The sequence below is a fragment of the Mizuhopecten yessoensis genome, unplaced genomic scaffold, assembly GCF_002113885.1.
Source record: "Mizuhopecten yessoensis strain PY_sf001 unplaced genomic scaffold, ASM211388v2 scaffold10175, whole genome shotgun sequence".
Taxonomy (NCBI): domain Eukaryota; kingdom Metazoa; phylum Mollusca; class Bivalvia; order Pectinida; family Pectinidae; genus Mizuhopecten; species Mizuhopecten yessoensis.
Window position 1 is genome coordinate 194812 of NW_018408416.1, and position 18584 is coordinate 213395.

Here is an 18584-nt window from a genome sequence, read left to right on the forward strand (position 1 = left end):
TAGTGTGTCACAGCTAGGACAACATTGAGTCGGAAACCTAAATATTAGAGAGAGAGAGAGAGAGAGAGGTCACAGTCCATTATGTATCTAGTGTTCGTTTTCATTTTACCATTGGCATATATTAAGTTCAGATTAGGCGCAGCTATTAATCTGAAAGGTTTTATAGTAATTACATGTAAAAACAGCATATTTAAAACTTAAACAATTACTTTGGTGTTTTTTTGAAACCGCAAGTGTTCCGAATTCGTCGAATTTGAAAACTAAAAGACGAAAATGAATTAGGTTCCCTTGATGTTCATTTAGGGTTGTTCTCGACAGCTATACGTGTTGCAATCAAAAATGTATAGGTTTAGACGTCGAGATGAAAAGGAACATTTCTGGTATTACATATGATTTACATTGATGTGTCGCGTCATACCACATCATACCACAAATAGGTGCTTATGTATCGTGCATGTGGCGTGTTCCTTATAATGAGACCACAGAAACATACCCATGAAAATATCTTGAATCGGGAGAATGGTTCTTCTTTGAAGGATGCTTGATCCTATCACATTGCATTTCCAGCACACACGCAGGCATACACACATAGGGAGATATTAGCCAGGTGGCATAGGACTAGCAGATAGCGCCTGATAAGGCAGCTCCTGCGAATTATTGAATGTACTGTAAAGCACTTTAGAGTGTCTTATGTTAGCTAGATAGGGCGCTATATCAAATGATGTATATTATTATTATTATTATTATCAACATCTAGGGTCATAATATGTGGGGCCGTTGAAAGGCAACGTCAGAGATTCTTTTACTTCAATTTCACAAACATAATATGGCATCAAGTTCCTTCATCCAGTCACAATATTCTGACAACGACCTAGCCAGACGTGCTAAGAGAGACACATTCAAAACTGAATATTAGCAAGGGGGTTTAAGATCAAGACATTGATCTCTTGTGTGTTTGTTAAAGAAGGACAGACATTATCAACTTGAAGTTCCATCTAAGTTGTATTTTGGATTCAGACAGTGGACTACAGCAGGTTCTTTTCCTTCTTACGCCTCAACAACTTGCTGCGGACACCTATTAAAACATTTGTTAAGTTATCGGGTATGACATAGAAAGCTGTCATATAACCCTCGATAATCCTCGAATGTTATTTATCAACTTGGGAGTCGATACTATCCAATATATTGACTTAATTGTTTTTGCTTTACCTACGTGTACTAGGTGTTATAAGAATTCATGTCGCAGTAGGCTGGGGTTTGCTTTGGAGTTAAGCACAACAGGCACATGTATTGTCATGGGCGTGTGAAGGAGCAGCCCTACCACTACCAGAGTCATTTCCCGCTATCAATAAAAGGACTGACATAGTGTTGTCTCATCGTGTCTGTGGAATGTTAAGTCATGTTTGATCCGCTGGATAATACATTGTCAGTGTTGCAATATTTTCAATTTTCGCTTTTTCATTTCACAATGTGTTGAAGACACCTTGATGTTATTGCTATCGCCGATTGTTCAGCACGGTTACATTGTGATTGACGACAATACGTTAATATTGGATTCTAGATGTATTTGTTTTACACATGGACAGCTGGGGTATAAAATTCGACTCACTGCATAGAAATACTCAAGCTTGGACTGGTCGGCGAGGTCACCAACAAGGTAATTATTTGTTACATTATAACAGGATAATTTATTATATAAAATATGTATATCAATTGTCTTTATCCATTCTTTCCTAATTATCAATTTCTCAGAATAGACATTAATGTATATTTGTCAGTGTATCTTATCCACTACCTCAATAGGTTATGCACAACAAGTCTGGTGTTGTTACCGTCTATGCTGTCTTGACATATTAATAGTGTCTTATCCAATGTCTCATCTCTCCATGTAAAGTAGCGTGTTTGACTGTCTCATCTGTTTGTGTATATAAATGTGTCTCGTACACGATTTCAATCGTCCATCTACGTATACAGTAACATGCTTTTATTGTTTCATCTGTCTGTCAATAGTAGCGTGCAGCATCCCCTATCTCAGCTGTCCCTGTCGAGCAACATCAATGGACCGTCTCATCTGCCTGTGAATATCAGTGTGGCGTATTCCCTATCTCACCTGTCCTGTGCTGCTACTGTCTCACCCACCTTTTACGTAAATTCATTTCCTGTATGTGTCAATAGTAATATCTCTACACACTTATCAAAGAAGCAGGTGTTTCTGTATGTATTAATTATTTAATGTTTTCCACTGTTATATAATACAAAGACAATCTAGTGTATGAGACTGGATGTTCCTTATCTGTAGAATAAGACATTGTGATAGCACGATATGTACTTTGGTAACTCTACAAATGTATCGATATGACTTTTGTAAATATCAAGAGGAGAGACTATAGGGGAAAAAGACGAAATCACAAATAATTTTAGAATTGTTATGTATATTGAAGAATGGATATCGAGTGCATACAATGATGTTAGAAATGGTCTTAAAAACATAATTATTATATTAGTTGCTGGAAATAAGTTGTTTGTGTTTACTTCACATTTCCTATTTTGAATTTATTGTAGTAAGAAAATGGGGAGTGATGGCATCAGGATATTTGTCTGTTTAGTCAATCCAACTTAGATTTGTAGGATCGGCTGAAAAGACAAATATCTGGATGTTCTACCAGCTAATAGAATAATGATGATGATGATGGACGTGTATCCTTATATGTAATTAGGAGTATTTGTGGAGTTCTGTTTAAAAGCAAAAAGATCAGATAAGATATATCACATCATAATGTACCTGATGTAACATGCACGTCACAAACTCGCACCCTGTTAATACTAGATCTCACTGATCAATCAGGTAGTATTGATGTGTGAAATAGAACTGAACTGTAACTTTCACTGAAGCATGCAAATCTTAAGTGATTCTATAGAAACATATAATACGAACTATTCACTGTACGATTTCAAAATAAAGGTAGGCATGTCAGCACAGGAACGGCAGATTGTTATTCATTGTTCAATTTAGCCGTTAATAGTATAGACTGAAAATAGACGAGGGACTGATCAAACGTGGTTGCTGTCAAGATTAATTTAATTTAATCAAATTATTGTAACGATTTCTCGTTACGTACCTCAACTATTCAGACAAATAAATAAATAAAGCCTATTATATTTTTAGCTGAAATTTTGAAACAGGGCTTCGGATATCAATTTGCGTGAATAGTTGTTACAACAAATAATATTTAGACTAGTTTTAATTAAAAAGCACAGGAGGGTATATCTGTAATCAATGTATAAATCAATTATTTACTCTTAATACGAGATATTACATTTCAATGACATTATTATGTTTCCAACTATAAATAAAGGCGTATTGAATGGCTATATCAATACAAGATGGTCACTGCTGGGTACTATTATTGGGCGGGGCGGGGGTATTGTTCTTTGACGTAGTGGTACAATGCACATTCGTCTGATACGTACATGTACTTGTGGGTTGTAAAACCTCATAATTATCAATTATAGAATATCTCCTACTGCGGTAAACGTTGCTTCTCATATTTCAAACGCGCTTTACGATAAAGGGAGGCATACATACATCTCTTTTATATTATATTATTCTCAAAATATAATTTTATTTATTTTCAGCAAATTATACATTCCCACTCATTCTTTTCATTTATGAATATCAGTTGAATTCAATACCTTTTAATTAATGCTATATTTGCAATAGTCATAACTCATTCCTACCCACCTTTCAATAGAACGGTAATGATGAAAGCATACTGACGCTTTACTGGCCTGATCTGTGTGTTGCGTTGAACCTGTATATGTATTTAATAGTCAATTTACACACATATATTATAATCCTTGTCAAAGACATTTTGTTTATCTTACATACAGAGAGTGGCACTTATATTACATTGTACAACGGGACATTTTCACGGGCCGTATACTTAAGTTGTATGGAAAACAACCCTTTAGTTATTTCGGTCCCTATTTTCACAGTGTACTCCTCCATAAATATAATGCTCAACAAGCGATTAAATCTCTGTAAGATATCAAATAAACAAAAATAAGATGTATACCTTAGCAGGATGAAACCTGTGAAGTGATACAATATCACGCGGCATTTAATTATTCCGAAGTAATTCCAGGTATACTGGTCTGTATAGAGAAGTGATTATATATCTAAAGCGTTGTTAGACTGCGTGTTATGTTCCTTGGCCAATTCTTCCTAAAGATTCGTTATCACGCTTCGGCTGTAAAACTCACATGGAAAAATATAGGTAAGGTTAGATGTCGAATAAATAAAATAAGATAAAGGACAAGTATAATTACTAGGTTTGGTATATCCTGACCAAACATCTCAGGTTAAGCTGAGTAAGCCCTGTCGTATCTGGTTTCCTTTGGTAGCTGCGTGCTACCTGTATTTATTTACTGCAGACAGGTACGTAATTGGCGAGTGATTGTCCTCGGATCAGCAGAGGCTATCTGTGACTTAAGTACACGTAAGGATATTCTTGGTGAGAAGTGCGCGATTATACGTGTCTACTTGTTACCCGGATGATAAGACGTGCTAAAGGCTATCTTCCCCTTACAATTAGTAAGTATATCTTCACCAATACATTTATAATATTTAAACAAGCTATCTTAGATACATAGATTTTAAACAGAATAACGAAAATAATGCTGGAATAACAGGATTGTTTAGTATACGTCACAGAAGAATTCTTAATAGCCAGTTGGGAATTGTCGGACTTCATCTATTAATGTCGTCCACGATTCGTTTTAGACATTAAAAGGAGAGTAAAAATGTTAACCAACATTTTGACATCTGTAATTATAAATGTTGCAGTAAATGTGATAAAGATTATTTGTAACCTGATTACTTAAAATAATGATATATGATATACGGAACGCTTTCTAAGTTATGTGATATATGTAACGACATAATAACGAAACTGTAGTTTGATGTTATAGGAATGTCACTTAAGTGTGATACACTGCATATATATGTCACTGTAAAGTCATGTACGCATGCCACTGTGATAAAAGTATGTGTCTGCAGTTAATATTGTGTTTCCGACTGAGCAGTGTTCATGTTTAATAAACGTGTTATGTTGATCTATTGCGATACAGTTGCCTTTAAGGTTTGTTTATCGGAACATTGTATGCCCGTGTTTTACTTTATCCTGGTTTTAAATTCACAAATGTAGATGTAATAGTTAATTCATATGTATGATACATAATGAGAATATTATTCAATATATCCGGATATGATGTCATATATATTTGAAACCGAGACATTTAAAACTGATTGACAAGAGTAGTAACATTACGAAACAAGATATATTGTTTTAATTTAACATCTAGACGTCGATCGTCGATAGCCCATCTAAACTAGAAAAACCATGTATATTATTTCAATTTGTCTTAAATTACATCTCGTGGTTATTTATCGATTTACATTATAACAAGTGCTGAATTGAATTTAAACCATTGTAATAGCATAAAAGAATTGGATCGGATATAAATAAACTTTTTAATAAAACATTAACAATTCTGTACAATTTGAGTAATGTAAAAATACACCCAGTGAATTTCATAACATTATTTTGAATTATAAACATGCTTTATTTCAAATATCTTAGACACAATTTTTAGTCAAAAACTTCAATACATATCCAATAAATTTAGTCTAACGCCAGTTTCATTTAACCGTTTTATGAAAACAAAAGTTCTGTTTGCTTCAACAAGTTGCTACTATGACTACAGTAATTGTTTAACGTCTTCTGTAGGATTTTTACTATAAGAGTCGCAATACGTCGATGAAATCCACTTTATGTACCCACCGGGGACATGTTATATAACAGTAAGTAACTTTGAATAATATTACATATGTATGCCAGTACTTGTATCTGAGGATTAAGCTACTTCTTCGAAGGATATTGCTAGTATTGTTCACAACCTTTTAGGATATTAACTAATGTTATTGGGTTTTTTCCTTTTGTTATAATCCCGATGAATTGAAAATATCTCTTGTATTTCCTTTTAAAAGGGAATCAGTACATCTTTCCGCTCCCTCCTCCGTTCTAATATTGTCGATATAAAGTCCGTAATAGCGTATTACGTAGATTTACATGACCCCTCCCCCTCCCACTTTATATCCCTCCTTAAAGCATAGATCTTGTAAATCAACAAAAGGAGCAACTCATATAAACGGGGATGTTTGATAGCGTTAACACCAGTGGGGGTACTTCATAGATATAACATCTTAAGGTGTTTGAAGACCCATGTAAACGTCGTACAAACATGAGAAAACTTCAGAGATAACTTATTACGTGTTATTGGATTTCACGCATTTGTAATATACACTTGTGAGTTAGATCGATTGCACATTATATCTATTAAATGGAACGATGGGTGTGTAAAACGACAAGGAAATTATCATATGTATTTACTTACCGTGAATACACTTATTTCTGCTGGATAACCGAGCTACTCGGTAGTAAAGCGGACGTAAAACCAATCAATCAATCAATACCCTTTTTAATATAACATTTAGCTTGACGTCATTACCACTATAAGCCATGGGAAGATTAATGCGGGATGGTCCATTAAACAATGGTAAAATGCCTAATTGTGAATAATTTATATTCTCTACGCAAACATGAAATATATTTCCTTCAATATTTATTCATGTTCAGCAATGTTAATAATCTTAAATTATGCAAATATCTCCTCTTTATGTACGGTTTATCAAAGCAAGCAAATATCAACAAAACGCGAAAAGGAATATTAAAATGATCTGTCACTAAATTTAGGCTTCTGTTGGTGTTAGTATTACTTGGTCATCAATAGAGCATTGCAGATGTCTGTAGGCTTTCATTGCGCTATCTAACGGAACAAACGTCATCTTCACAGAAACCACACAATCAAGCCAACAACTGCAATACAGTAATTATAATCACATATTTCTTAATATTTTGGATAAGCATGATTACTGTGAAAAGTCTACTCGTGTATTCTAAACTTCCCTATAATATAAAGTATGTATGTCATTCAGAACCATGTTTAAGTAATTGATATCAAATTTGATTTGGTCTACATCACCCAAAGAGATGAAATTAGCATAACTTTGGATAAACCGAAGGAGTATTTGAAAAAATGTCCGTGGGGCCGAATAGCATATATCAAGTTGATGTGGCTTTTAGTTTCACGTATTACAATTTACTGATATCTGTCTGTGTGTCTCGAGTTTCTTTACAAATCAGTCGATAAGATCGTACAAGGCACGGCTTATAAATCGCTTATTTAGTGTATAATTGGTCAATGTCATTCACATTACCATCTACTAGCGATGGTCTTTTATGTAGGGTTACACTACCGTATATGTCAAAGGTTTTCAGACAAACAACCGTTTGTGCTTTTTGTAAAGCGATTTTTCAACAATTTGAATGAAAGGACTTCGTTTCTTTGTTAAACACCGTTCGTTTGGAGCTATTGACAACGATGGGCGTTATACAATGCTTTATCAGGTGCAGCTAAAGTGACGATGCTATTCTTTTATTAAAGTGCTGGTTCAAATATATTAAGGATACCAAATTGACAATACAAAATATATTGTAACGTAGATCAATAACTGACTAGGGTGTATTAACCGGTTTCTTTCTCTTTGATTGGCTTTCTGCCTTGAAAAAGACATGTGTAACCCTGAAATTGGTAGATCTAGCACGCATTTAAGTTGTTAGTTATGTGGGATTATCTTTAACTGTTACTACGACAAAAGATATTTTACATCATAAGCTTAACAACAAGCATGCTATGCTATAGTTGGTCAATGCTACCTACAACACAGATATATACTATACCACTATACTATTTGTTTACCGTTAGTCTACGGTGTGTATTTTATATATTACTTTCATATATGACCATGGTGTTGATATAAGTAGTATTTTGGTCTTGCTTATACCATTCGCATAGCTCTTAGATAGTTTGAAAACTATTATCAGATATACATTACGATTAATTATTGAATTTGATTATATGTTATATTATAATAACAGACGATAAAGATAGTTGAATGTTGTGATTGCATACGTTTTGGTCTTGCAAATGCATTATTTTCCATTCTGTTTCATTATTGAATGGTTTATCCTTAAATATGTTCTTTCATGTTAAACTATGGATAATTGTATACAGTTTATCCAGGGGTATACTATCATACAATAATAGATAATGTAATAGATAGCAATATCCTCTATAACAATTAGTATGAGGTGTGCTGCTGCATCGTTACAATAAACCAGCTGTATACGTGTTCCCCACTTAACCAAACAGTTTCCCTAGTAATCGTTTAAGGTACTATGTTATATAATTATGTCAATCATTTTTCAGCTTCTCTTTTGTTCGCCGTGTTTCCTTGCTGTATTCGTGTCACCGTTCTGTAACTGGTACTTACTCGACCCGATCTATATTGTCAGTTTATAACATGTCATGTGTCAGTGATAACATCAGGTATTACATGCGGAATTTATTATCGTACAAATATTGAGTCATTGGAAACGTCAAAAATAGAACAAATAATATATATCATTAAAAATGCGTTATATCTCCCTTTGACTCTGGCAATTATAGTTTGACCTTGTTATATACTATTAACCGTGTAATTTTCAATGTATTAATATAGCCCTAAAGTTTGTATTAAAACGTTTAAGCTTATGTTTAAAACATTTTTCCGTGATCTTTATCAAGTATCTGTATACACGCGAACGTACTTCCTGATCGACTAGCCCTATAGAAAACGCGCACGTTGAATAAATTAGTTTTAAATCAAGTATCGATTTGCTAGTGTGTCCTATCTTTACAATTATATAAGCATTCCACTTATATCATGCGGTAACTTTTATGATGAGTTATTTTAGGGACCATTACGTGATCTCGCATAAAAGCTTTTTTCCTTTCAACATAAGTCTAACGTTACATGACGTAGTTTCAGTAGTTGATTTACAGCTCAGAGTTACATCATAACTTATATTGTAAACATGCTCTGGTTTTAACGTGGCATTTATATGGAAATGGCATGTGTTAACCAGAAATCTCCTATTAAGCGAATTTAAAGAATAGATCAGCGCAGTGATGTTCAGTACTTACACAGCCTATCCACGTCTTCACTGTCTTTTCTGGTACACTGAATACATTGGCTCATTAAGTGTTGAAATCACTAAAACATTTTCCATTAAAATTCATCGTACACAATTGTTAAAATAATAAAGGCCTCATTGCTTGAATATAAGCACGATTGAATTATGCATCTTGACTTAGCATATACATTCTATGTACAGTAGTTGCAATATCTATATTTACAGTAGTTTCTGCATATAATCATACACTGCTGTTGTCTTAACATCTCATCATGCACTGTAGTCTCAACATCTCATCATATACTGCAACCTCTACATCTCATCATATACTGTAGTCCTTATGTCTCATCATATACTGTAGTCTCTACATCTCATTATATACTGTAGTCTCAACATTTCATCATATACTGTAGTCTGCACATCTCATCATATACTGTAGTCTTAACATCTCATCATATACTATAGCCTCTACATTTCATCATACACTGTAGTCTCTACATCTCATTTATTTACTGCTGTAGTCTCTACATCTCATCATATAATGTAGTCTCAACATCTCATCATATACTGTAGTCTGTAGTCTCTACATCTCATCATATACTGTAGTCTCTACATCTCATCATATACTGCTGAAGTCTCTACACCTCATCATATACTGCTGTAGTCTCTACATCTCATCATATACTGTAGTCTTTACATCTCATCGTTTACTATAATCTCTACATCTCATCATTAACTGCTGTAGTCTACATGTCATCATATACTGCTATAGTCTTTACATCTCATCATATACTGTAGTCTCAACATCTCATCATATACTGTACTGTAGTCTCAACATCTCATCATATACTGCTGAAGTCTCTACACCTCATCATATACTGCTGTAGTCTCTACATCTCATCATATACTGTAGTCTCAACATCATATCATATACTGTAGTCCTTATGTCTCATCATATACTGTAGTCTCTACATCTCATCATATACTGCTGAAGTCTCTACACCTCATCATATACTGCTGTAGTCTCTACATCTCATCATATACTGTAGTCCTTATGTCTCATCATATACTGTTGTCTCAACATCTCATCATATACTGTAGCCTCTACATTTCATCATATATTGTAGTCTCAACATCTCATTATATACTGTTGTCTCTACATCTCATCATATACTGTTTAACATCTCATCATGCACTGTAGTCTCAACATCTCATCATATACTGCTGAAGTCTCTACATCTCATCATATAATGTAGTCTCAACATCTTATCATATCCTGTTGTCTCAACATCTCATCATATACTGCTGAAGTCTCTACACCTCATCATATACTGCTGTAGTCTCTACATCTCATCATCTACTGTAGTCTCTACATCTCATCATATAATGTAGTCTCAACATCTCATCATATACTGTGGGCTCTACATATCATCATATACTGTAGTATCATCATCTCATTATATACTGTAGTCTCAACATCTCATCATATACTGTAGCCCTTATGTCTCATCATATACTGTAATCTCTACATCTCATCATATACTGCTGAAGTCTCTACATCTCATCATATAATCTAGTCTCAACATCTTATCATATACTGTTGTCTCAACATCTCATTATATACTGTTGTCTCAACATCTCATCATATACTGTAGTCTTTACATCTCATCGTTTACTATAATCTCTACATCTCATCATTAACTGCTGTAGTCTCTACATCTCATAATATACTGTAGTCCTTATGTCTCATCATATACTGTAATCTCTACATCTCATCATATACTGTAGCCCTTATGTCTCATCATATACTGTAATCTCTACATCTCATCATATACTGTAGTCTGTAGTCTCTACATCTCATCATATAATCTAGTCTCAACATCTTATCATATACTGTTGTCTCAACATCTCATTATATACTGTTGTCTCTACATCTCATCATATACTGCTGAAGTCTCTACATCTCATCATATAATGTAGTCTCAACATCTTATCATATACTGTTGTCTCAACATCTCATCATATACTGTGGTCTCTACATATCATCATATACTGTAGTCTCATCATCTCATTATATACTGTAGTCTCAACATCTCATTATATACTGTAGCCTCTACATTTCATCATTTACTGTAGTCTCTACATCTCATCATATACTGTAGTCTCAACATCTTATCATATACTGTTGTCTCAACATCTCATTATATACTGTAGCCTCTACATTTCATCATTTACTGTAGTCTCTACATCTCATCATATACTGTAGTCTCAACATCTCAGCATATACTGTAGTCTTAACATCTCATCATATACTGATACTGTAGTCTCAACATCTCATTATATACTGTAGCCTCTACATTTCATCATTTACTGTAGTCTCTACATCTCATCATATACTGTAGTCCTTATGTCTCATCATATACTGTAGTCTCTACATCTCATCATATAATGTAGTCTCAACATCTTATCAAATACTGTTGTCACAACATCTCATCATATACTGTAGTCTCTACATATCATCATATACTGTAGTCTCAACATCATATCATATACTGTAGTCTTAACATCTCATCTAGTCTCAACATCTTATCATATACTGTTGTCTCAACATCTCATTATATATTGTAGCATACTGTTGTCACAACACCTCATCATATACTGTAGTCCCTACATCTCATCATATACTGTAGCCTCTACATTTCATCATATACTGTTGTTTCAACATCTCATTAAATACTGTTGTCTCAACATCTCATCATATACTGTAGCCTCTACATTTCATCATATACTGTAGTCTCTACATCTCATCATATACTGTAGTCCTTATGTCTCATCATATACTGTAGTCTCTACATCTCATCATATAATGTAGTCTCAACATCTCATCATATACTGTAGTCTCAACATCTCATCATATACTGTACTGTAGTCTCAACATCTCATCATATACTGTAGCCTCTACATTTCATCATATACTGTAGTCTCTACATCTCATTATTTACTGCTGTAGTCTCTACATCTCATCATATAATGTAGTCTCAACATCTCATCATATACTGTAGTGTCAACATCTCATCATATACTGTAGTCTCAACATGTCATCATTTACTGTAGCCTCTACATTTCATCATATACTGTAGTCTCAACATCTCATCATATACTGTACTGTAGTCTCAACATCTCATCATATACTGTAGCCTCTACATTTCATCATAAACTGTAGTCTCTACATCTCATTATTTACTGCTGTAGTCTCTACATCTCATCATATAATGTAGTCTCAACATCTCATCATATACTGTAGTATCTACATCTCATCATATACTGTACTGTAGTCTCTACATCTCATCATATACTGTAGTCTTTACATCTCATCGTTTACTATAATCTTTACATCTCATCATTAACTGCTGTACTCTCTACATGTCATCATATACTGCTATAGTCTCTACATCTCATCATATACTGTAGTCTCTACATCTCATCATATACTGTAGTCTCTACATCTCATCATATACTGTAGTCCTTATGTCTCATCATATACTGCTGAAGTCTCTACATCTCATCATATACTGCTGTAGTCTCTACATCTCATCATGTACTGTAGTCTCAACATCTCATTATATACTGTAGTCTCAAAATCTCATCATATACTGTAGCCTCTACATTTCATCATTTACTGTAGTCTCAACATCTCATCATATACTGTAGTCTTAACATCTCATCATATACTGTAGTCTCAACATCTCATCATATACTCTAGTCTCAACATCTCATTATATACTGTAGCCACTACATTTGATCATTTACTGTAGTCTTAACATCTCATCATACACTGTAGTCTTTACATCTCATCATATACTGTAGTCTCAACATCTCATCATATATACTGTAGGCTTAACATCTCATTATATATTGTAGCCTCTACATTTCATCATATACTGTAGTCTCTACATCTCATCATATACTTTAGTCTCAACATCTCATCATATACTGTAGTCTTAACATCTCATTATATACTGTAGGCTCTACATTTCATCATTTACTGTAGTCTCTACATCTCATCATATATACTGTAGGCTCTACATTTCATCATATATTGTAGTCTCAACATCCCATCATATACTGAAGTCTCAACATCTCATCATATACTGTAGCCTCTACATTTCATCATATATTGTAGTCTCAACATCTCATCATACACTGTAGGCTCTATGTTTCTTCATACACTACTTTTGTCTTAACGTCTCACCAGGTAAATTGGTTCCATCATTTACATATAACAGACGTTTCCGTTATTGTTTTCTGTTTCTGTTTTATGAAGATACTGTATTTATTTTACAATTAAGTTCATTCATCTCAAAGAATACATGAATGAGTTCAGGCAAGCGACAAACGGAATGTTAAAACAGTTATCAGATAAACAGGAAATAGAAAAAGTACCTGTGTAACGTAAGAAAGAATTAATCGAAATTTAGACCTGGCTGCGGATGCTGCCATTTTTCTAAAACAAACGGTTCAAGCTGTAAGCCGAGAGATATAATGTACATTATATACAGTACTTGTACGATTTGATGATGACGACCACCATTATCACCACGATGATGATGATGATGATGATGATGATGATGATGATGATGATGATGATGATGATGATGGTGTTGATGATGATGGTGCTGGTGGTGGTGCTGGTGCTGGTGGTTACCACGGTGGTGGTGGTGCTGGTGCTGGTGGTTTCCACGGTGGTGGTGGTGATGGTGGTGGTGGTGGTGGTGGTGGTGGTGGTTACCACGGTGGTGGTGGTGGTGGTGGTGTGACGTCGAATATCCACTTATCCAATACAGTTTTTCAATTGTAAATATGTCTTTAAGATCTACCATATTATAAGTATACTTAAAACCTCTAGCGGGTATTTTCCTATCCTTTTTCGTATGATATAAACATACATCCATATCCAATTAAATATATAACAATTGAATTAATCCATAGTTACTCTTAACAGATGGTTATGTCTACAAAGTTCATTTTCATCTCGCCAAAATTCTAACTACTTTGTCTGTATGATAGCTATCGACAGTGTTATGAAACGTAGCTATTTTCTTGAGTGCCAGAGGTAATACTGTTTCGTCTTGACGAGAACGTTTTCAGAACGACTTCAACTTGCGCAAACTATTGGAAAATGAATTGAGTGTTTGAATGTTATACAACTTCAACAATGTCAAAACATGTAGAACTCTGAGGTGAGTAAGTAAATAGGTAGATGCCCTGATCAAACATTACTAGCGTGTGTACACTATCGGGGTTTAACTTACTGTGGTTTAAGTGTCTATGGATGTCATTGTAGCCGTAGACGTTTTTAACTCTTACCGATAGACGATATACTTCCGCACACAAAATGGAGGAAAACAAATAATTGTGACTGAATACCTGCGTAAATCACTATAATTTAATGGAAAAGTTTAACGAACAACATCATAAAATACAGCAAATACAAACTGAGCTTTTTTGTCTATTTTTGTATCATTTAGATTCAACAAAGTGTTACTACATTTTATATTTATAGTAGATATTTCGTAAATAGTTTAGAAATATCAGTAACTTATATATTGTCTTTGGGTAGTTATATATACATTGTCTTTGTGTTGTAATATATACCACACAGTGTTATGAAACGTAGCAACTTCTCGGGTGCCAGATGGAATAATGGTTCGTCTTGACGAAAATGTTTTTAAAACGACTTCAACTTTTCTATAGTATCATAGTATAGGATATATGAAGTCTTTATGTTTAGTAATTAATAGTATATTATTATGCTGACAATACATTGTCTTTGTGTAGTTTCATATATGCAATGTCTTGTTTATGTACATTCTACATCTATATCTCTTTTTCGTTATATGCATTGTTTCCATGAATTACAACTGTACATGATAACTATATATGTTTCGTATTAAATAATAAAGTAGTATGTACAGTATACCTGTACTGTATTAGATTCAATACCTATAGGAAATATTATATAACGTATCTGTGGTAAAATTAAAAACAATATTTGTTCCGTTCTAGAGGTTCCTTGTTGTATCCAAATTATTACTTTGAATGCCAACAAAAAATGAATTAATACTTAACATTGACGTGATATTATTGAAATACTCCACATTCCTTGTCAAAGTAGACGACATGAATAGGGACGATATACCCGAGTGTTCGGACAGATGTACTACAGAAGGTGACAGACAATCGTGATTTTACACTCTATATATTATAAATACTCAATTAAAGTCATGATTACCTTGCGCAAATATTGACACAGAGAAATAATATTTGCTGTGAAATTATTGCATGTGTGTTCGTTTTTCAGTACTATTTGACATCGTAGCAAAAAAACTTGTTTAATATATAAAGAATGTTTATGTAAACTTGGAATGACCAAAGAAGCAAGTAGTACTGACATACATTCTGTAAAGTTTTACAAGGGATTGAGTATACTATTGTATCAAAAATAAAAATAACTCTGTTCCAGCCCCGTCAGGTCAGCAAAGTTAGCTCTATACATACCCTGCGTATAATGAGTCGCCAAACGTCATAGTGTTCAATTGTCACTTGTTCATGACAAATATTGAAATAAGTATGGTCGCCTCAACTTCTTTTGATACAATGTTCATACAGAAATATATGTGTTTAAAACTAGATTATTGATTTTGACAAACTGTGAGTTGTTAGATGAACATGTGTATTTAAAATCCTAGTGGACATTTTTGTTCCATTTCAGACTAGTCCACTTCAGCTTGCATGACTCATTTGTCTCAGTTGTCGTTTAACTTCTAGAATTATCACAAACGATCCTGAAGAGAACGATGGCTTTATGACATAACATAAAAGAATATTGATTTCTGCTTTATTGTTTCACAAATGAAATCCTATTTGGTTGCAGTTTCAATGCCTCTAAACGAGTGTGAATTGGTACCAATTTACCACATGATCAACGGCCTTCCCTGTAGTTACTGATTATCTAATCAATGCCGATTGTCCTGTAAAACATCACTGGAGGCCTTTCGTTATGATGTTAAATATGTACATGCCTTGATTTAGTTCAAATGAAAGCTTTGATAATTTATCGATAAACAAGTTCTTTATCAAAGCACATCCAATGAACTGCTATGCTGACAATATCAAGCGGTGGACACTTTTCGAAGCTACTCACTAGATCTTTTATTCTGATGGTAAAAGCCTTGTTATCTTAATTTGTCTAGTGTTTGATAGTTTTTGTTATGCATGTACACAACATGATCCTAATATTCGTTAGGAACACGTGTATATTAGTGGTATTCGTATTACAATATCAAGTATTTGGTTTGTTTTATTCAACATGTTTTACCCGTCATTTGACATGGATTTCGGCAGACAAGTCCTATGGCTATGTTTGACACTATGATAAAAACCTGATACCGTATATAATTCTGTCTATTTGTATTTACAGTTCGTGATTGGTAAACGGGATATGTGAGGATCTGGAAACCTGGCCCAGGAAGTACTTATACCTGTTTTAGAATATCAAACCAGTCCTAGGAAGACCTAGTGAAGAATGAACTTTAAATCCATTAGCCCAAATTACGACTATTCCGTCAAATTAACTTCAATTATATAGCAACAAGGCTTCACAAAACATAAGGCAGGACCAGAACTACAGGTAGAAAGGACGAGTCAAGAGTTGTCACGTTTTCTGATTAGCACAAGTGTGTGCGTGTGTCCGGATTGGAAATACTTTGATACGATAGTAACGGCGTTAATCTTCCATCTGTATGGAGTAGATTTAAAAGCATATATGTGTTATAGTGATACGTTCTTTATCTCTTGCCACTATCTGGCCATACAACTGGATTCAATATCATTTTTGTCAAATTTGTGGGGAAATCAGCTGACGTTAGTGATTTGCTGGATCCATCCATAAGTTTTTCAGTATGGATGAAGGACGTCTTGGCATCGTTCGAAAGCGCGAAAATATTCACAGGAAATATGTTTACATCGTTAATGACGTGATCAAATCAAAATGGGGTGTCTTAGACGAACATATTGCAAGAGAAAAGATACAGCAATCGTTAGACTGGGAAAAATCAACTATGGCGGTCCGGCGAATTCTCATTCGTCAGAAAGTACTAAAACAATGTATGAAAATGAGGAGAGACGGCGTGGCAACCAAAGTTAAGGAGCGTAGGCTAGGGTATTACGGCGGGAAGTCAGTTAATGCCTTCACTCGTGACATCGACCATCAAATAGCAGAAAATCACCCTAGGCTTCGGAGATTGCGCAAAGTTAGAAAACAAATCCAGGAGAGTTTAGAAAATGGTAAAATTCTCAAACCTGTCGAAATGTCGAAAAGAATTACCAACTACTTTGAGAAACATTTCAAAGAGGAGAAGAAAGTTGAGAAACCGGTAAAAGACGAAGAAGACGACGACGATGTTCAGAAAAAAGACATTTTTAGCCGACATAGAGGCGCATTACCACCAATCCGAGGACTGGTTAACCCCTTTTACAAACTTGTGCGAGATGATGACGCTAAACCTAGTACAAATAGTGATCAAAACAATGGCCAGGAGACATTCGACCGTCTGGTCGTGGAAAGGGAACAGGGAAAACATGAAAAGGAAATAAACAAACACTCAGTGCTACCAACTATTCAGCAAAGTGGTGGGGGAACACCGACTTCTAGAACGGTCAGTCCTGAGAAATCAAACAAACTCCCGAAAGAGCAATCATTGCGACTAGAGAAAAAAGGCTCACTCATTCTTCCTCCAATTTCATTGACAAAGGAACTTTTAGGAAAAACAACACGTGCATAGCGGGTACGTGAGGAAATTGTGTTGCCTCCATCTTAGGCAAGTATCGTTAAGAACGCTTTCTCCAAACACAGTAGAGGGGAAATACTTCTGCAGAGCAGTAAGAGATAGTGTATATGTTATAATGTACAAAGGTATATTTATGAATGTATGTAATACAATGTCTTGGAGAGGACATGTCGATGCATGCTTGATGCTGTGGTCAGGTTAAGCACTGTTTATGTACATACCAATTCATCTATATTAATTATAACTATAAGCTGATATTCAACCGTTTTTTAAACACAATATCTTGTGAATGTTTGGACTTCTCTCGGAAACACCTTTTCACTATCGATTAATATTGCTGACATATACATATAAATCGGTTGATTAGAAATTTGATTTTCACAATTATTTTAATGAGTTCAATAAATGAAAAATGAAAAAATAACCGTTAATTATTTTTGTTGGATGATTCCAACATTGTTAATCTTACAGAGTATATTGTTCGTTCATATCGTTCTGTCAACATTTTCAACTTGTAAGTAACATTTCTAATCATATTTGAAATGTTCTTACATGTTGGAATCATCAGCATATACACGCGGATAAACAGCAAAGAAAA

At 34.3% G+C, this 18584-nt stretch overlaps 1 protein-coding gene across 2 annotated transcripts; it reads left to right on the forward strand.

The window, feature by feature from the left end:
• Positions 1 to 1273: 1273 nt before the first annotated feature.
• LOC110459657 lies at positions 1274 to 18394 on the forward strand. Of its 2 annotated transcripts, none has more exons than XM_021512013.1 (2): positions 1274 to 1657; positions 16618 to 18394. In XM_021512013.1, the coding sequence occupies exon 2, from the start codon at positions 17099 to 17101 to the stop codon at positions 17978 to 17980; it is 882 nt and encodes a 293-aa protein (XP_021367688.1). In that variant the 5' UTR covers positions 1274 to 1657; positions 16618 to 17098; the 3' UTR covers positions 17981 to 18394. The 2 variants fall into 2 exon arrangements, with proteins under 2 accessions (XP_021367688.1, XP_021367687.1); XM_021512012.1 differs by lacking the exon at positions 1274 to 1657 and adding an exon at positions 4448 to 4594.
• The last annotated feature ends 190 nt before the right edge of the window (positions 18395 to 18584 follow it).